Here is a 22,619-nt window from a genome sequence, read left to right as displayed (position 1 = left end):
CTCTCTAAGAATCTTTTTCTCACAGGCTGAGAATAAATGGCCATAAACTCAGCGTGGACAGACAGTTTGGAAGAAGGGGAAGAGGAAGGGAAACTGGAGGCAGCATAAAGGCTTTTACTAGGTCCTGCCAATTTCATGGGACAAAAGCATTATACGGAAGGGATAAAAGGGGGTATACATAAGAAATGGTACTTAGACTTTTATTTAGATTAACTTTACTAAACATAAGTAAGTGTGTCCTTAGAAGCTTATAAAGAGACCCACACAATCCTCTTATTTGTCATCAAGAGTGCACAAACCATGTTTCTCATGGATGGTGGATGAGCATCTGCTCTCTTTTTTCTCATTATTTTTCCATACGGATCACACTGCATAGAGTATTTATATCCTTTAACTATTCCAGCCTTTTCTTAAAATTGTGTCAATAATCTTTTACACTTATCCGAGTCCTTCAAACCTCAGTTTCATGTCATTCACTGAACAAATATTAACTGAAGGTCTACTCGGTGCCTGGCACTGTGCTATGTACTGTGTTGTGAAATACCACAGAATCCTTTCTGTAAGAGACTGTGCTTATGACAGATATTTTGAAAAATAATTTATTGTATAAATAACTAATTAACATTCCTGCCACATTTTAATAAGCTTAGTTTTAAGAAATCTAAACAGTTCTTTAATTTGCTGCTATCAAGAAAATTTGCTTAGAAGGAGGGAAAGAATTCTCTGTGACATTCTCTCCATAGAAAGAAATTCAATTTTTGATATAAGCTTCTTTTGGATTTCAAGATATGGTCATTCATTCATTAAATATATATATTTTTAGTGACTACTATGTGTGCCAGATATTCTGCTAGATCTTGGGCTTACAGCATGAATGTGATACAAGTTATTTCTGCTTTCTTGTTATTAACATTTTAGCTGAATGGCTAGATAAACACAAATACACACACACAAACAGAAGAATAAAATTCAAATTATAGTAAGTGCAGTTACAGAAATCAAAAGGAAAGGAGCTGAAATAACCTGAGAAACATTCTGAGAAGGCCTAATATAGGTGATGTGGAAGATGTTCAGAGGGGTGGGAAGAATATTAGAGGTAGAAGATGTGTGGCTCTTTAGTCAAAAAAGATTTTAAAATAGTCATGGAACTGTCAGAATATCACTGTGGCTAGAATGCGGAAGGAGGAAGCAAGAAGTGAGTTTTAAGGAACAGGAAGGGGTTGGATAATGCCAGACTGCTGGCTCATTGGAATGAGTCTGAATATGTTTCTATACTTAACAGGAAGAAACTAACAGATTCTATCTACAGAAGTGATGTGTTTCAAAAACAGCATTCTGGCTGCAGTGTGGGGAATGGTCTAAATGAGTACAGAGGACTCGGTAGCAAGATCTGTTATATACTGTTAGAGTAGCATAACATCACTCCTAAATCTACATGATTGTGTATTGGCTTTGAGATATTAAGAAGTGTTACATTTTCCTTTTTCATTTTGCTGGATCCTGATATCAGCAACCTAATGGGTAGGACTCAGACACCTATATGTACATTTCATGTTCCAGAGAGTTATGAAACGTCTACCTTCAGAAAGGAAAATATGGAAGGGATTAAAAACTAGAGCACAGGGATAGGCATAGTTCTTTACCTCCAACCTAGACTCATGGCTAGGAGATAAAGATTCATTATCATTATCATAATAATGTCTTCCTACAGAATGACATATACATATTGTTGTTCTTTTCTCTTATTTATAATGGAAAAACATGAATTATTATTCACTTACATTTCCAAGAACAGGAAGAATGTTATCAATTATGTTATGGGTGTCTGCAAGTATATGACTGTCCACCTAGAGATACTTAAATAAAAACGGCAGACACCCTTCTCCCTCAAGGGCTCTCAGACCAATTAGCATGACAATTAAATAGCTTTTTAATTGCTGTTAAATTATGCCAGCTAAACTGTGATTTCATGCAAATATTAAGCTGTAATGACATGCATGAATCATTTACTAAGATTTAGAACTTAGAACAAAGAGAGACAATTAATTCTAATCCTCAGATTCAACTAAATTATGTGTCACTAAGCTTTTATGAATGTGGCCTGACTGCTTTGTTATCATTTATAAATTATACAAAGATTATGTGACACCCAAGGAAAAAAAATCTTGGCAGCAATAACTCTTTTGGAGACATCTGTACTGAAAACTCTCAGGGATTTTCTTATGTTGATTTTTTTTTCTTTAAAGGAAACACGTACTTCACATAGAAAAAAGCTATCTCCACACTACACCCTCCAAACCAACCTCATAAGAAAAGGACAATTATCCTAATTTGCAGCTAGCTGTTTTTCTAGCCCATCATGTAATAAACTTAAATAAAAACTACAATTTTATTTCTATTAAAAAAACACACTTTCAATCTTCTTCTTTTTTTTTTTTTTTTTTTTTTTTGGCTTCAATTTGGATTTCCCCTTTACACATTTAAAGAATAAAGAAATAGTGCTCTAATAGTAAACTTATGAGAAGCTTGTGGTAGTGCGGTCCTGTCCCTCCCCAGAAGAGCATCTGGCCATGCAGTCCCCATCTTCCTCTCAGAGTAGCAGAGGCCAGGTGAGCTACAATTTTTTTTATTTTATTTTATTTTTTCTTTCGGTACGCGGGCCTCTCACTGTTGTGGCCTCTCCCGTTGCGGAGCACAGGCTCCGGACACGCAGGCTCAGCGGCCATGGCTCACGGGCCCAGCCACTCCACGGCATGCGGAATCTTCCCGGACTGGGGCACGAACCCGTGTCCCCTGCATCGGCAGGCGGACTCCCAACCACTGCGCCACCAGGGAAGCCCCAATTTTTTAAATTTAATTTAAATTTTTTCTTTATGGAAAATGTTTTAAACAAAACTATATTTCCCAAAATACATCATACATAATATCTCTAGTCCCATGAGATACCACAAAAAAAATGAGTTCAGTGCTCAAATTAAGATTCCTCTGGCAGATTGACGCTGAAACAAAAGAAACACAATTTGCTTCACTTTGTTGAATCCAACATTTCCCAAACGTTTATTCATGGAATGTTATTTTCTAAGAAGCATATGAAGGAATACTAGCATTCTGCAGAACACCCTTTAAATAAAGGTTGACACTGAAGGAGAGCAAACTTAGGGGTCACATTTCAGTTACTACATACTTTGCTGTAGATTTCATATTTTATGCTTATAATTACAGAAATATATTAACTCATAAATAAACAGGGGTGTTTTTCATATTAACTGAAGAGTGACTATTCATTCACCCATTAACTCTATAATTAATTGTGGCTTACAGATGCATTTTTTAACCTTAAGAACGATGAAAATTTGATCCAAATAACTGAAAATCATTACAGGCTATTGCCTATTAAACTTTATTAAACTATATTTTCCAGTTCTTAACTTACTACCTGGCAATAATTTAAGTGTGTTTGTTGGGGACTTCCCTGGTGGTCGTGTGGCTAAGACTCCACGCTCCCAATGCAGTGGGCCCGGGTTTGATCCCTGGTCAGGGAACTAGATCCCACAAGCCACAACTAAGATTCAGCACAGCCAAATAAATAAATATTTTTTAAAAATGTGTTTGTTAATTTAATGACTACCAAGACTTTATAGTACAGTTTCCTAAGAAAAAGCATATTATTTACATCTGAGTTTACAAATGAGAGAAGAATAGTTCTATGTTTACCTATGTCAAAGAGAACATCAGAATATATATATATATATATATATATATATATATATATATAAAATCATCTAGAGATGTTTAGGCAAATGTTTTGCAAAGGAGTAAATTACATGAATAAATGAAAAAGTACATCTCCAAACTTTAATAATGTACTAAAAATATCAGTTGTCAGATCTGCATATAGACATAATTTAAAACTCTAAAAGTCATTTCATTCTTTGCACTATCACTATCAATTTTAACTTTATCTATCTTTATCTAACTTCATCTATATTATTTATTAATCTAATATCCTTCCTATATAATCTTTGGAAAAGGTATTCAATAGGAGCCCTGTAAACAAAATTTTGTATTCATATCTAAACCACTATGTGCTCTATCAATGTTTTGTTCATAAAATGTTTGTATATTTGGAAATGGATGATGAATAATCACAAAACTGGGGCTTCAAGCTCACCACAGGGAAGGAACTAAATCAATTTATTCAGATAAAGAAATGAGGCCCAGGAAAGTTTTGTAATTATGTCAAGGTCATGAAATGTATTAGTGGTAGGATGATACCTAGGTCTTTTTATGTTTAGATTTTTTTTTCTATCACATTTTCTGTCACAATGTATTCATCCTATAAATAGGAAAATGTTTTATAGTGCTTTGCTTAGAGAGTACTGTCAAATGCAAATTTTCAAAACACACAAATTAGAGAGCAATTTATTGCCTTCCTACAACAGATTTCTTTTAATAATGTTACCTTAAAGCATTTAAAAATATTTACGGAAGAGTAACTGAAAATTAAACCTTCAAGATAAATACTGCTGAAGATACAGAAACATGTGCACTTCAAATCCTTTGAATTCTACATATTCTCATTTTTTTCAACATTATTGTACTTACTTCAGTAACTAAATTGATGTCTAAAATTAAGACTTGTCCATTAGTGTTTTCATAATACCGTGAATGAAGACTTAGATAATTCTTGCTACATTTTCCCTCATTTCTAAGACTCATAGTTAAAGGAAACAAAAATAAAAAAAGAAATCTAATAGACTAAATACCATTCACTTCCAGAATAAAATCTAAATCTCTCAACCTCGTCTACATTTGTCTTTATAACTAGGCCCATCCCTTACCCTCTTTCTCCCTTTTGCTGCATCTCAATGCCTTTGCACATACTGTTCCCTTACTTTTTTTTGCTCTGTGGAAAATTCCTACTCATCCTTCATGTTCTGATTTAGGTGTTTACCTCCTTTGTGACACCTTCCCATTGTCCTCAGGCAGAGCTGACTCCTTTTATACATTGTAGGCATGTATTCAAAAATATATAACCAAAATTTTTTAGCACTTTTTTGTTCTAAGGAGTGTACTTAATATTTCACATGATTTATTTCATTCAATTACCACAATAAACCTGTAAGGTAGTTAATTATATCCCCGTTTTATAGAAAAGGTGACTGGTGCTTACCAAATGTACATATTGCACTGAAATATATGTATTCTTGTATACAGGTCTATTCTGGTCTAGCTTGATCCAAAGGTGGCATGTGCTTTAACTAAGATGAATAGAATGCATAGTTTTGTGCAACCCTACAAGAATTATTTGTCACATAGTGCAAATTTTGAAAAATATTGGAGAGCAGAGAGTTCAAGGTTATAATCTTTCCAAGAATCCAGTGTTATTGATTCAAGAGAGAACCATGTGACTTGAAAATCATGTAAGAAGTGGAAGGGGATGTTTATATTATGAAAACTGGTATTAACTAATAAAAACCCATAGCAAAATGGACAGCCACCCATATCTCATTGGGAAGGAATAAAAGCTTCTCAAAATACAGTTCCATAGACACTCAAAACTTGAAAAATAAGCATTTGTGGCTCCAAATTTCTATGCCATAGAGCATGGACATAATTTTACCTTGGAAAAATTCAAAAAAACAGTTATCAACTATTTTCATCGATGCAGAAAAAATCTTCAATATAAACCCATAGAATAACTAATTCTAAAAACTACAGAAATATGCTATAATTTTGTAGGTCAAGAGTTAAATGGCAAAACCACATTCATAATAAAAGCACACTAAAACACAAATGAAATCATGAGCAGCCTGCGCTTGGGCGTTTTGAGTAAAAAATCATCCAATTTTGCTAAATATCACAAAGAAAAAAATCTTGCACACCTACATACAGCCCTTTCTGTGTCTGAGTCAGTTATTTTTAATTAAATACTCATTAGAAATAAGAGAAATATGATGAGACTAAGCACTGTCATATTTTGGGAGGGAAAAGCAAAGCAATAAATGAATAGATTAAAGCCAATTAATAAATCTTTCTCAAAAGGCATAGCACTGTAGGGATAATTATGAATGTTCTTTTTCCAATTATGGATTAGTCATGGTAAGTGGTCTGTTGTGTACAAGTAGATGATATTAAATGAGACAATTCTCTCTGAGTTCCAACTGTAGATGCCAAGAACAGATTTGCCCTGGTAGCAAGTGGTAATTCAATTCTTCAGCATCAGCAGAATAACCACTTAATATCGCTTCCTATGGAGGAAACTCTCCCAGGTAATTTGGTAAAAGAACCTTGCCTGAAATAAAAATTAAAGTATTTATGTTTAGGAAACTCCATGAAGCTCAAGTGACATCTTACATCAGTGATCTATATTAGGGAAACTGGGATTCATTACATACAGGTATCTATCCTATAATATAAGGATCATTTTAATTTTAAAATTATACCACTGCCATACATAAAGTAAATATTTAGAGTTATTTTCTATAATGAGAACAAGTCTAGAGTATAACAGAGCCTGTTAAAGGTAATAAATCCATTTATGCAATATCTCCCATTCTGGCTTCTGTAAAATTGTGGCTGCTACCTTGTGTTTACAATCAGTCACCTAAGCAATCAGCTGCGCTTTTGTTTTTTCAGTTGTGAGACAGAAAAGCAAGGAACCAGAATGTTTTTTTTTCCATGCACAAGAAGCTTAGGGGAGAGAGATAGAGAGAGAGAGAGAGGAAGAGAAAGAGAAAGAGAAAGCGAAAGCGAAACGAAAGCGATGGGGCAAAAAAAGAAAAAATAGCAAGTAGAGCAGGAGTATCTGTATAGAAGCATCCTATACCCACCCAGAGTGGAGGACCTGAGTAGGGCAGATGAAACGGGGAAGAACACCTTTCCTGATGCATCTCAACACAATATTTGTTCTATTCAAAGTAAGAGTGAGAGAATAATGACTTTCTTAAATGGCCAATCATTCCAGAAATAAAGAAGCCATGTTTTACAATGTTAACCTTAGAGCAAAAATAAATTCAACTTTTACACTTTCATTCCAACCACTGTCACTGTATACCAAATATAAAGATAAAAAGACATGGTATTTGCCTATGTATTAGGAATGAAATTGGAAGAAACTGTTTTACTCAAGGTACTTGACTACATATTTAGATGACCAAGAAAAGTGAAATCCTTAATTATGTGCAAAGGAATTACCCATATATATGATTTGCATTTTATGTTTTGAACTTTTCTAAGTAGGCAGCACAAATGTTCGTTGAATGTGTTAATCTTCCAGCACCTGTTCAGTAACTAAAAAAAAAATCCTCCTATTGATTTAAACACGAGAAACATCAAAGTGAAAATGCGATGACTGTGGAATTACATTTGTCTAACTTTTTACGCATCCGTATATTAGACCCTCACTTCATTTCTCTCAGTCCTTTCATGCTCTCTGCCTTTCTTGCTTGACAAGTACTTTCTTAGTAACTCCTATAGTCCTTTGTTTCTCCAACCTTAGTGAGCATTTTTCCCTTCTGGCCTAGAAAAGCCTTAGACAGTTATTTTGATAACAGACTTCTTGGCAGGCAGCAGGGTCTCCTGTGCTCTGAACTGCTCTCAGAGGCAGCCCTAATTGACCAAGAGATGATATTGTGGAGTGTCCTCCACGGCTCATCCTTTAAAGCACAGAACATACATTAATGAGTCACCTGAGAAATAAAATTAAGAGTTCATGAAGTAGATTAAGATAATAGAGAAAACACTTCAGCATTTCATTTTAAATTTCTTATTCTTAATTTCTTTAATATACTTTGCAGTTCATGTAAGAGAAGCACAATGAATGTTTTAAAAACATTCATTTTTGATTTTTAAAACAATGTTTTAAAAATCAAGACGATCCAAACTTACAAGTATGTTGCTGGTATAACTGGATATTAGGACTGTTTGAGAGATCCTAATATAGTTAAAACTAGAGATGGAGAAAGAGGCCAGGGCTGGACTTTGGATGTTCTTGGATTGACTCTTACAATTTTGGCAAATAGGTGTTGGGCTTTGAAAGATGTTATGCAGAAGAAGTGGTAATATGATCAAGGTTTTGTTTTCGTTTAAAAATAATATTTTCTAATAGTTTGGAATATTTGGAGGGATGGAAGACTAAATGAAGGAGACTTGCCAAAATATTATTAAATTAGCCCAAGAGAGAGTTGAGGGCCTTAACAAAAAAGGAAAGGACCAGGAGTTGATACGAAGGAATGGACAGAAGGAATACTAAGAAGTAAAACTGACAAGTCTTGTGACTACTTGGACACGTCAAGGGTAGGGACAGGGGTAATGATTCTAAGCTTTCTTGCTTGGATGCATGGGTAGATGAGGATTCACCAGGATAAGGAAACAAGCTGGGATGGATGAGCAGGCTGAGGTAGGAAGTAATAAAATTGACTTTTGTAGGTGAGCTAAAATTATAAGTTTATTCATTCTTTGAATATTTATTTTGTGCCTAGTATTTGCCAGGTACTATTATTAGTGCTGGAGACACAGTAAAGAAAGAACATTCATGATCCCCTTGTAATCTACTATGGGTAGAATGACAATAAACAAGGAAGTGAGTGTAAAAATAAATCAGATATTTTCAAAGAGTGACATAATGCATAAAAAATAAAATATATGATACAAAAAAGAGTAACTGGGAGGGATTCTATTTTTGAACAGGTGATCAGGAAATGCCTGTCCTAAGAATTGACATTTGAGCCTGTCAAAAAGAAAACCACCATAAGAGGACCTAAAGGGAGAGCACTTCAAGTAGAGGAAACTGCTGGCATTAAGGATGAGAACAAGTACAGCATCATGGAAGTTCATGAGTTTAGTAACCAAGGAGAGTATGGTATGATACAAGATTTGAGATGTGGGCAGGTTTCTGTGGGACACACAGGTTGTCAGATCCCGTAATGAGTTGGCTAGGTGACTTTGGACCTTAAGAGAGGAGATCGGGATATGGATAAAAATATAGGCATCATCTGTTTACAGGTGCTAGTTGAAGCCATGAGATTAAGAACATGTGATGAGACAAGAAAGCTAAGAAAGAAGCATGAGAAAAATTAGTATTTAACAGGTGAGCAAAAGAAGAGAAATTATCCATGGTAACAAACACGATGTTCAGAAAATTAAGTGGGTAAAGGGGAGATTGCAAAGTCTCAGAATAAAAGAGAACAAATAGTTTCAAGAAAAAGGAAGAGATCAACAGAGTCAAATGTCATGAATAACAAGACAAAAATGTTTCTAACACAATACGGCAAATAAGATCATTGGTGAATTTTTCTTAAACAGTTTATTTTCTTACACAGTTCACACAAAGAAAAACATGATTGCAGGAGAGTGAAGAGCAAAAATCTGAATGTAGTAGAGTAAAAAGTAAATTAAAAGTGTGTGAAGAAGTAGCCATAGCCGATGAAGACTGCTTTTTCAAGGTACTTGTTTTGGGAGAAAAACTATTGGACTGGGAACATTATTTAATGATAGAAGTTTGAGTACACTTATAGGTGGTGAGAAAGGAATAGTGGAAACAAAAAATCAAAAGAGGAAGTTAACAATAATAGCCCAGCCCAATAGATGGAAGGATTTGATCACCCCTCCACAGACAATATTTGAGGGATGAGCTTTGATTATGAGACATCTTTTTTTTAAACCGTAGCCATTTGAAACAACTAAAAATATTTATGTGTACACCTCATCAAAGAAGATATACTGATGGCAAATAAGCATATGAAAAGCATATGAAAAGATGCCCCGCATCACGCCATCAAGAAAATGCAAATTGAAACAACAATGATGTACCACTACACACCTATTAGAAACAACCAAAATCCAGAACACTGATAATATTAAATGCTGACGAGGATGTGTAGCAACAGGAACTCTCATTCACTGTAGGAATGCAGAATAGTACGGTTTGGTGGTTTCTTACAGAATTAAACATATTCTTACCATATGATTCAGCAATCACACTCCTAGGTATTTACTCAAAGGAGTTGAAAACTTACGTCCATCCAAAAACCTGCACATGCATGTTTATAGCAATTTATTCATAATTGCTGAAACTGGAAAATAATCAAGCTGTCCCTTAATAGGTAAATGGATAAACAAACTGTGGTATATCCAGACAATGAAATATTATTCAGCACTAAAAATAGATGAGCTATCCAGCCTTGAAGAGACATGGAAGAATCCTAACTGCATATTACTAAGGGAAAGAAGCCAATCTGAAATCTTCTACTATATGATTCAAATTATATAACATATATATATATATATATGGATATAGCACAAAAATAAGTGGTTGCCATGAGTTGGTAGGAGGAAAGGATGAATATAGGCCCAGAGGATTTTAGGACACTGAAAATCCTGTGTATGATACTATTATGATTGATACATGTCATGACACATTTGTCCAAACCCAAAGAATGTACAACACCAATAGTGAACCCTAGTGTAAACTATAGACTTTGGGTAACTATGATGTGTTAATACAGGTTCATCAAATATAATGTACAATTCTGGTGGAGGATGTTGATAATGGGAAGGCTATGCATGTCTGGGTTGGGAGGAGGGAGGTATATGGGAAATTTCTATACCTTCTCTTAATTTTGTTCTTAACCTAAAACTGCTCTAAAAATAAAATCTTAATGAAAATATTTATGTGATTATATCATGTATATTATATGTCTCAAGATTATGAAATTTAAAAAAACACATATCTCTACAGTGAAAATGCAAAGAAATTATAAAACTCTTAATGGTGAAGTCACATGCTTTGTTGTACCAGAAACTTAAGGGTTGCTGCTGTTTTGATGACATTGCTAAGGAGCAGGGAAAGATCTCTTGAGGTCCTAGAATCAAATCACTCATATGATTACATACAATACCTATCTAGGAGCTCTTTCCCTACTAGGCCATTTACTAGCCAAATGTCTTAGTTAGTCATTTTCAATATTTTGGTCCTCCATTTTCTTTTAAACCCAAACATTCAAAATCTCCCTGCCCCTGATACCAAGTTTAAAAAAAAAAACTTCCTTTTAAATGCCTGGAAGATTCTCTGAATGCATAGCTTCAAATGCTAAGTCAAAAACAGCAGAAAGTGATGTGACTGTCTACCTGACACAAATTCTGACCTTTAGATAATATATTATTGGAATAAAGGTGATAAAGAATGGCTTATTCAGAGACACATGATCTAGAAGTTAAGGGAACTTCCATCTATTAAAAATCTATTCGAATTTGGCTATTGTTTATGGTTAATGAAAAACAGAAAGGTTGACTGCTTATTTGATCTTTGGCCTCAAAAGTTCTGTATCTTGGTGAAGTTACCTTGGTCCTCTTAACTCTAACTGTTCAATGACCTCTTGGCTTGCCATTTTCCTGGTTTTTCTTCCCTAACAATCTAATCTTCCAATTTTTAGGAAGTATGATGCTTTGGAGTTTATGGTCCTTGCTTTTTCTGCATATATTATAATAATTGCTAGGGTCTCTCATCTAGTCAGAGTATAATTCAAAAAACTTTACTTAGATATGCATAGAGGTAGAGGACTTAATATATTTTGTGAAAAGGTCTTACAAATTCAGTACGTTATTTCTTTCAATTTGTAGGAATGTAGATGATGGAAGCTGTGAGCCCAGCATAATACTATCAACATAAAGTATTTAACAGCTTGAATACTAACTTATCAAATATTATTTCAAAATGAATTGTGAGAGAAGAGCTTTCTGTATCAACCAATTATATAGCAGCTGCTATGTGCCAGGTATTCTTCTTAGCACTTTTCAAATACTAACTTATTTAATCATTATAAATAACAAAAGAATGAGGTAGGTACTGTTATTAACACTAAGAATGGTGCAACAGAGGTTAAAGGGTTAAATAATTTGTCCAAGGCTACATAGCTAGTAAGTACAAAGCCAAGGTTTACACTCAGATAATCTGACTCTAAAAGATGGTGAACTTACTAGCACACCATGCTAAGTTTTTGCTAAAACAAGGAAAAGAAGTCCTCAAGGAAGTAGCAGAGAGAAGCCTTGAGAGGCGATTTTCCTGTGGCTGGATGAGGGGATATCTGACAAAAGTTTTCACCTTCCTTTGGAGTTCTCTCTTTTAATCTCTATGGCAATACAGCATGCTGTTCCCTGTCTAAAGCTCTGCTCAGCGATGACCAGAATTAAACCTCTCTGCTTCCACCTGGCACAGTTAAAGCAGGCTAGCATAATTGCAAACATAACTTACAATACCAAGCATAAAAAAGTTTTTTTTAAAGAGAGAAAATCCGAGAAACATAAAATGTTAAGCTAATAAGTACACATATCAGATTCAACAATGACTGAGGTTCATAGACCTTATTATATCCCATATTTATTTCCTTAATAGTTTCTCACTCCAAAGAACTAAACCTCCCCAACTACCTACTCTGTCACCTCATTGAAGGGTTATATTGATGGGAAACAATTTATTCCTTCATTTTGTCAATCGTCTATTTATGGCCTTCTAAGAAAATAAAAAGAGCAGATTCTTCTCTATCACTCTCCTCGGAAGTCCATTTAGTTTCTGATGTAGGTTTTCAGGGATTCTTGCCTGGCACAACTGTAGCCATTGGAAACACTACCATCTACCTAAGCTGGAGCATGTTGTCCAAAATATAATATAATAATATACAGCAATTGTGCAAAAAGGATTACATATAAATAGTAATAGAAATCTTTTCCTGTTCAAAACTATTTCCACAATTAGGTGAGAAACTATATTTAGAATTTTGCTTTTCCTACTTATAAACTTAGAATACATTACTAGAAAAAAATAATATCCAGGTAGCAATTTCTCAGGCTACAATTTTTTGAAGAAAGTAGTCACTCAGCACTTAAGAGTCAGAAAGCAAAAATTACATCTACTAATGAATGTGTTGTATTTTTATTAAATGTATTCTATAAAATATTTTACATTTTATAAGTCTGTAGTAGTGTATACAAATCTATAAACTGCATCAGTTAAAATAAATGGAACACCTCCACTGTCTCTAAGGAATATGTGGCATTACATAATTTTCTATCCATTTTTGCCAGTATGGAATTACATAAGATAAGCAACATTTTGGCACCAAATCATCAACAAGAAGGCAAATTTTCACTGTATCTTATTGATGTATTTAACAAGACTTTTATAACTAAGAGGTGACACTTTACTTTTGCATACCTTAGCAATGCATTAATATATTCACTTTAATTTTTATAGTGTACAGATAATTTATGATTCTTTAATAATAGGAGAATACAAATAATTAAAAATTCTTGGTGCATGCATTAAAATGACCTTCCCATTTAGATTTAATATTCTATTGGTTCCAACCCCAAAATTAGAAAGTGAGAGGTGAAATGTGGACAAAGTCAAAAATATCTTCCTTTAAAGACAAATGTCAAGGAAAACTCGAACTTTTCTATATAACGATAGCACAATGACTTTCAAAGTTCCATACTGAAGCTCCCACACACAGCAAACTTGATGGTCCTAAACTGATGTGCCTTCAAAAGTTCAAGGGTTGAAACAAAAAACAGAAGTTTTGCTTATAGAGCCTCAAAAAGCCTTAAACTGCTTTAACCTCCTAAGGACAGATCATGCCTAGGAAAACTTTGCAGGGCCTCCAAATCAAGGTTGGTATATGCATGTCAGTGATCAATGTGATTTTTGAGGAATAAATACATTCTTTGCAAGCAGCTGAAAAGCAATTGTGCTAAGAAAGACAGAGAAACTTTTTCCTTTACAATTATCAAAGACAAATAGCCTAGATGGCATAGGATTTTGCATAGTCAATTTTTTTTTGTTTTAATTTAGAATAAAAAGACCAAAAGGGTTGGAAACAGGATTTCAAATGAAAAATGGACAGACTTACTGGTACATGCCATGGAAGGTGGGTCTTGTTCAGCTCGAAAGTAACCCTTTTCACACTGACAGACAGAAGTTGCTTCCATATAGGTTAAACTGTGTGGAGGACATTTAGAACATTTTGTGTTGCCAGCAAATGCTTTATAGAATCCTGGTCTGCAAGCTGCGAACATAGGAAAAACAATATTTTTTATTATCACTTATTTTATTTGTATGTGTACAACATATTTTAACTTATACACACTTTGGATGTCAGAGTTCAGTTCACACATACACAGAAAAGTCAATACATGCTAATATTAATGAATGAAATTAGTAATTCAAAATAAGTTACCCAATGGGGACCTCATATTTTAGCTGAGGTTGCTACTTTTAAAAGGCATACTTGAAACAAAACTATGCAAAATAACAGTGCTTACCAATGTATGGGAATGCCCACATTAAGGGAGACAATTGTGTAGCTCTGGGAGATGGCATTAAATAACATTGAATCACACCCTTTAAAATTGATTTCCATTCCATTTCTCCCTCAGCTCTTCTGAGTATTTAAGGAGAAAGTCCCAGGGTAGTGTGGGTATATCTTTAACATCTTCCTTACAGACTAAATTTTTTTTTTTTTTTTTTTTTGCGGTACGCGGGCCTCTCACTGTTGTGGCCTCTCCCGCCGCGGAGCACAGGCTCCGGACGCGCAGGCTCAGCGGCCATGGCTCACAGGCCCAGCTGCTCCGCGGCATGTGGGGTCTTCCCGGACCGGGGCACGAACCCGTGTCCCCTGCATCGGCAGGCGGACTCTCAACCACTGCGCCACCAGGGAAGCCCCAGGCTAAATATTTTTTGAACAAAATGAGAGCTGGCCTTAGACTCAGATTGTAGCAGGACATAGCTATAGTTTGATAACACTGCTTCATTTTTATCAAGATCATTTTTTATTTTTCTGTGGCAAACAATTTTCTATTTATTATATTGAAATAAATTCATTTAAAAATTTAATTTTAAAAGTGGGTAGATAAAATATCAAGTAAATAAGGTATATTTGTTATGCACATATGACAAAAATCATGAAAACTGTAGGCTAATGACTAAATTTTCACAAAACATAATGAAAATGAAATGTAAGTGACTAAAGTTATGCTATCAAATGTTTCACTGAACCTCATTTTCTATTCACTTAAATCCATGTTGTCATTTTCACTGAACATTTTCATAGGAATGGAAATCCTACAAAAAAGGATCCTACTATAAGCTACACATCCAGGGTCCTGAATGGTGGGGGGTTTAATTGTTTCTAGTCTCAAAGAAATGACTGCTGGCCACTTTCTAAATTAAAACTGTTATACAAAATAAAAGAAGTGTAATTTTCCAGTGACAAATATTATGTTAAAAAATATTTTAACAAGCTGTGTATTTTAACTCAACACATTTTCACAAAATGTTCTGTGTAAAAATAAACAAGAATCTTAATTTAACAATAATGCATCTATGAGTAAGGCTTCTGCTTATATATTCAGGAAGGAAAAAAAGTATTTGAAATCTGATACATATTTTATATTTAGAGCACATTCCAATTAAAACTAGCCACATTTCAAGCATGCAATAACCTCATGTGGCTGGCTAGTGGCTACTGTATTGGATAGTGCAGTTTTGAACACAGAAATCTGTTCATTACATCTCCTTGTATAAAAATCTTTGATGACTTCCCATCATCTTTACATTAAAGTTTAAAATATTTACCTTGGATTACAAGTTTACCCATAGCTTGCCTACAGTTCACCCATGGCTTCACCCTGCCTACAGTTCCAACCACATCAGATAAAGCTGCTTCCCTCTCAAACTCCCTCTGTTAAGGCTTTGCCCTTCTGTCTATTCTCAACTCAGCAGGCAGTGATCTTAGAAAATACATCAGATCATTTTATCACTGGGCTCTGGGCCTTCCAATGGCTTTCCACTCTCCTAGAGTAAAGCCAACTGCCCTATTAATTGCCTACCACGCATTGCATGATTTTGCTCCCCATCCATTCCCTGTGACCCTGCTTTGCATCTTCTACCTCTTTTTTTGTATCAAGCAGTCTGCTGCAGCCACACTGGCCTCCTTCAGAATCTTGGGCATCCAAAGCATTCTCCTGCCATTGGGCCTTTAGTACTTGCTCTTATCCAGCTGTCTGTATGGTTTTCTCCCTCCCTTACATCAGGTCTTTATTCAAACATTACCGTATTAATAAAGCCTTCCCCGATTCCCCTTTTTATATTGCAACTCCTGCTACATCCTACCCGAGTAATCCATATTACTCTCCATTCTTATTCCTGTCTTCAAAGAACTTAACAACATCTGACACTCGATATGTTTAATTTTTTAAGCCATTTCCCCTTAAAATGCATGCTCTATGAGGGTAGAGATTTTTTGTTTTTTGACTGTTTTGTTTACTGAAGTGTTTCCAGGGCCTAGAACAGTATCAGGCATTACTTGGCCCTCAATGAGTATTTGGTAAATGAATGAATGAATTGCTGAGGGACTCCGTTAATTTCTGAGTTTACTCTGCTCTTTGTTCTGCTTTGAGCCTTTTCCTCTGTTGAACAATCTCTTCTCTCTATCCCCACCCTACGACCCACTCATCTTGCTGAGTCCTAGTCATCTTTCAAGTCTCACTTCTTTTAGAAAGCTCTACCTGGACTTCCCTGGTGGCGCAGTGGTTGGGAGTCCGCCTGCCGATGCAGGGGACGCGGGTTCGTGCCCCGGTCCGGGAGGATCCCACATGTTGCGGAGCGGCTGGGCCCGTCAGCCATGGCCGCTGAGCCTGCACGTCCGGAGCCTGTGCTCCGCAACGGGAAAGACCACAACAGTGAGAGACCCACGTACCGCAAAAAAAAAAAAAGCAAGCTCTACCTGACTCCCTAGACTAGTTTCTCTAAGCACCTGTGCGCCTTTTCCATGTTAGTAATCCCTTGACAGTTATTTGTTTAATGGCTGTAAGTGCCACAAGGACAGTTTGGCACAGTGCTTGTCATAAAGTCGGTGCTTGGTACTTATTTGTTTTATTGAATTGGACAGCATGTGAGTACTCTGCTAATTAAATTCCTGCAGAAGATAATGCGTGTCTACTCAGTGCATGTTCTGATCATGGCATAATTCATCTCACTACAAATTTATAGATTTTTTTTGGCTTGTTGCATTACTCTAAGTAAGGGATGGAAGCAGGTAGTAAAAATCTTGAAACTGATTCAACTACAACTCAAGAATGATTATTTTAATATTCCAATTGAAACAAAATCTTTCCAATTAAAATTACTATCCATGTGAATTTTTTTTTTTTTTTTTTTTTGCCTACTGCAAAACTACAAATAGAAATTGGATATTGTTGCAGCAACTCTCAAGTCTATCCCTGATTTCAAATGCTTGTTAACTCAAAATTGCCCTTGAAAACCTTAAAATTTTGAACTTATAAAATATATTTGGATTCTTAAATTACTACCTTATTTTAATATTAGGGTTTAGTCTACAATTTCATTTAAACATTAATGATGATGCTGTTAAAATGTTAGAAAACCACTGTTGTAGGCAGTAACATCTTCTTATATAGCACACATTAATGGTATACAGTATGCATTTCTGTTTTTAGCCTGAATCATATTATATAACTACTAGATCATGTTATCACCTCAACTTCTTGTAACTGCCACAAGCCAGACACGGGCCTTACCATTCTTATATCTACAATGCTTTAGCATATTTTCAGTACATATTTAAGTTTTTATAAATGCCTGAAAAGTTGAATGAGTGAATAAATAAGTGATTAATTCACTAATGTCTAATATGAGATCACTATAATTCTGTAAATAGAATGAGCATGCTATGTATCTTTTAGTTAGTACTTTTAGGTTTTGTTTGTATTTGTTAAAAATGGGATATCAGTCCCTACATCTTGAAAACTTTTAAATTACTTTCTTATTCACCCCTTCTTTCTCTACCACTTCCTTATTTCTCTGTTTATAGGGTATGTGAACTTCATTTCCAAAAAACAAACCACCAAAAATAAGAATGTTTCCCAACATATATCAATACTGCACATGGAAAGTAAAATATTATCTGATTCAGTGGTTTCTAATGTTTTCTTTTAGAAGGAGCTATTCAGATATCAACTTTGAGATTAAACCTTCATTTTAGTACCTCTCAATTTCTCTATATTTCTCTATTCAAAACATTCATGACTATATATATATATATATATATATGAGATCATAACATGTATGTTCTTTTTGTATGAACATTTACTTTAAAATGTCATTTAGAAATCTGGCTTATTACCACCTTTTCTTCCTTCTTTCCTCTTCAAATATCATTTTCCTAAAATGTCGACACACTGCTGTGTAGATATATGTTTACATATTTATGAACAGAAGGATTTAGTGTTATTCATTTTTCAATATTGAGATAATATCAATAAACTTTAGATTGTTTTCATCAATTATCAATTATGACATGGAAATCTCTCCAGGTCAATGGTTGTAGTTAAGTCACTGTGATATATTTGTAGTATATGTGTCAAGAATCTCCCAGTTGGAAGAAATACTTTATAAACTATGCTGCAGTAAACATCCCCATGATGATACTTATATTTCAGTTCCCAAGAGTAGGCACTCTGGGCCAGGGTATGTTTATTATTTGTTTTAACACATATTTCCATGTTACATTCCTAAACATTTCTAAAACGCACAATAATGTAAGTGAGCACCCTAATCTTTCACCCTGCTAATCCCTATAATTAATGTTAGTCACTCTTTTACCTTTTGACAATATGTGGAGTTAAATATTATTACTTTAATTGAAGTTTCCTAATTGCCACTAATGCTCCACATTTTTTTTCATATTTTTATTGGTCATTTGTTTATACTTTTCTATGAATTGCCTTTTATATCCTTTTCTATTGGTTGCTTATCTTCTATTAATTTATTGGGTTGGCCAAAAAGGCCATTCAGGTTTTTCTGTAAGATGTTATGGAAAAACCTGAATGAACTTTTTGGCCAACCCAATATAAGTGCTATTTATTAGCAATATTAATTTTATATTTGTCATTTTTGTTATATATATTTTTGTATCAACTTTCTAATGACGTGCATAAAAGTCACATTCATAATAGCATAAAAAACAGTAAAATACTTAGGCATAAATTTAATCAAGGAAGTGAAAGACCTGTACAAAAAAAACTACAATATTTTGATAAAGAAATTGAAGAGAATACAAAACAATGGAAAGATACCCCATGTTCATGGATTGGAAGAATTAATATTGTTAAAATGTCCACACTATGCGAAAGCAACTAAAGATTCAATGCAATCCCTATCAAAATTCCAATGGCATTTTTCATAGAAATATAAAAAACAATCCTAAAATTTATGGAATCACAAAAGACCCCAAAAGTCAAAGCAATTCTGAGAAAGAATAACAATGCTAGAGGCATCACACTTCCTGATTTCAAACTATACTACAAAGTTATATGAATGGAAACAGTATGGTACCAGCATAAAAATACACACATAGGCCACTAGAACAGAATAGAGGGCTCCAAAATAAACTCCTACATAAACAATCAAATATATAGGTCAAGGGAGCTAAAAATACTCAATGGCAAAAGGATAGTCTCTTCAATAAATGATGTATAACAACATACAGAAAAGTGAACTTGGACTTGACCAGACACCACTCACAAAAATTAACTCAAGGGCTTCCCTGGGGGCGCAGTGGTTGAGAGTCCGCCTGCCGATACAGGGGACACGGGTTTGTGCCCCGGTCCGGGAAGATCCCACATGCCATGGAGCGGCTGGGCCCGTGAGCCATGGCTGCTGAGCCTGCGCGTCAGGAGCCTGTGCTCCGCAACGGGAGAAGCCACAACAGTGAGAGGCCCGCGTACCGCAAAAAAAAAAAAAAAAAAATTAACTCAAAATGAATTAGAAACTTAAACATAAAACCTGAAACTGTAAAACTTCTAGAAGAAAACATAGTGGAAAAGCTACTTGATATAGGTCTTGGCAATGATTTTTTTAGAATATGACAGCAAAAGCACCAGCAACGAAAGCAAAAATAAACAGTGGGACTACATCAAACTAAAGAGCTTCAGCACAGCCAAAAAACAATAAAAATAATGAAAAGGCAACCTATAGAATGGGGCAAAATATTTGCAAACCATATATCTGATATATCTGATAAATATAAAATATATAAAGAACTCACACAACTCAATAACAACAACAGCAACAACAATCAAAAACATACAGTTAAATAAAAAATAGAGGAACTGAACAGACATTTCTTTAAAGAAGACATACAAATGTCCAACATGAATGCTCAATATCACTAGTCATCAGGGAAATGTAAATGAAAACCACAAGGATATATCACCTCACGAGTGTTAGAATGGCAGTTATCAAGAAGACAAGAGATACGTGATGGCAAGGATGTAAAGAAAAGGGAACCCTTGTGTACTGCTGGTGGGAATGCAAGTTGGTGCAGCCAATATGGAAAACTGTATGGATGTTCCTCGGAAAATTAAGAATAGAGCTACCATGTGACCCAGCAATCTGTTTCTGGGTATTAGGAAATAAAAACAGGATATGAAAAAGTTATCTGCACTCCCATGTCCATTACAGCATTATTCTCAATAGCCAAGATATGGAAAAAATCTGTGTGCATCAACAGATGAATGGATAAAGAAGATCTACAGTGATTCTACATTTTAGTTGAAAGTGATGCTACCACTTTGGGGGACTATTTGGCAGTATCTACTATAGAGGAACATACACATATCTTCTGACAATTCCATTCCTTGGCATTTACCCAACAGAACAGTACAAAGTGAAAGTAGCTTCTCTTCCTACAGGCAGTCATACCAAGTTCCATTGCTAAGTGAGCTGCCACTTCTTCATTTGATTTTCATTTTCTGCAATTTTGTTGACATGTTGACCTTTCTCACGTGATGTATTTTCTTCTCCCTTACTTTGCCCTTGTTAGTGTAAACCTTCTATATTCTCTTACTCATTTTGGTGAAGTTTCCTGAGGAAATGGAGTTAAATCTATATGTTCAATCAACTATGTTTAAAGAATTTTAGACTTTACTAAATTTCTAATCATATAATTGGAGTGAGTATATTTAATTGAGAATAAGAAAATTACAAATAAATTATTTATGATATATGTGAAATGATTTTTAAATTTTCTGGTGTCATGTACTTATGATAAAAGTAGCAAGAATGCTAGAAAAATAAATACAGGGCTTCTCTGGTGGGGCAGTGGTTAAGAATCTGCCTGCCAATGCAGGGGACACAGGTTTGAGCCCTGGTCTGGGAAGATCCCACATGCCACGGAGCAACTAAGCCCGTGCACCCCAACTACTAAGCCTGTGCTCTAGAGCCCGCAAGCCACAACTACTGCAGCCCGCATGCCTAGAGCCTGTGCTCCGCAACAAAAGAAGCCACCGCAATGAGAAGCCTGCGCACCACAACGAAGAGTAGCTCCTGCTTGCCACAACTAGAAGGTGCCCGCATGCAGGAACGAAGACACAACGCAGCCAAAAATAATAAATAAATAAAATTAAATAAAAAGAAAAACAAATACAATGTAATTTGGTAGTGGGGATCTATAAAATGTAAAATATATAAATATTTTCATCAAATTACATAATAAATAATCTAAGTTAAAACACAGTTTTCTATTTCAAAAAATACATTTATGATTTGAGGAACTTTAAGTGGTTGCCTAAAATAATGATAAAAGATGGGTTATACATTAAAAAGTACAAAGTAGTTTTTATAGAAAAGCATGTATTAAAGGCACATACATGAGTATAGTTATTGAAATACCACAAATATTAATGAAGTACATATCTTGCCATATAATTTCCCCTATCAATGTTTGTAATTTCATTGTCCTCAGAAAATTAAAGTCTCTGGGTATTGACTGGAATACAGTTGGAAAGTATTTTTATACACACACACACACACACACACACACACACACACAGATTTATGTCTGCTAAAACAAAATCAAGAAATGTGTGACCTGTTCTACACATACTTTATTTTAAAAATTGAATTGTTAGGCTATATACTGCTAGCAATGTTTTTTTTAGGTTTATCTTTATTATCAGAGAACTTTAAGACAAAGGACCATGATAAATCCCAGTTGGTATATCATGCTGTGCGGTTCTCATCAGCTGATGAAATACTGAACTGTGTGTTGTCTGACAGGAACTGATATTAATATAATTGACTGCTTTTCCCTCATAGATGCTCAATAGTCTGTAAGTTTAGATAAACCTGAATGACTTATCAGTAAAATATGTGATGTGCATCATTTCTCAAAACATTAGAACTCAGGAAATTTAATAAACTGGGATAGGCAGTATCATTACTATTTCCCTAGATATTGTTCTACAATTATAGAAATTAAAATGTGCTGTTATGTAAGTAGAGAAGGCAGAGAAGATTGGAGAATCGAAAAATAAAAAGGAAAAAACCCTAAAACTTAAGGGTAAATAAGTATAAATTTTTTTTGAGAATAACCTATTAATAACTTACCAAAGGAAAATCTCAAGGCCAAATACAAGTTTATTAATAATAAACTGTGGATTGTGCTTCAAAATATTCAACCTAATTTTCCTTGCAGGGGAGCTACTATGAAGTCCTCATGAAGGTAATGTATATAAAAGTGTCCTGTTATGAATTCTAATTT

The 22,619-nt window shown here is 34.7% G+C and overlaps 1 protein-coding gene across 1 annotated transcript in view; it reads right to left on the bottom strand.

The window, feature by feature from the left end:
- The window catches only part of EPHA6 (EPH receptor A6), an 861,061-nt gene that overhangs the window by 499,062 nt on the left and 339,380 nt on the right, over positions 1-22,619 (bottom strand). The window contains exon 4 of the mRNA XM_027102862.1: positions 13,908-14,063. Within this exon, the coding sequence (XP_026958663.1) occupies positions 13,908-14,063 (156 nt within the window). The remainder of the gene's footprint in view (positions 1-13,907; positions 14,064-22,619) is intronic.

This window comes from Aethalodelphis obliquidens, unplaced genomic scaffold (assembly GCF_003676395.1).
Source record: "Aethalodelphis obliquidens isolate GAN/ISIS:26980383/991018 unplaced genomic scaffold, ASM367639v1 scaffold1, whole genome shotgun sequence".
NCBI classification, from domain to species: domain Eukaryota; kingdom Metazoa; phylum Chordata; class Mammalia; order Artiodactyla; family Delphinidae; genus Aethalodelphis; species Aethalodelphis obliquidens.
This window is presented reverse-complemented; position numbering and strand designations above follow the sequence as displayed.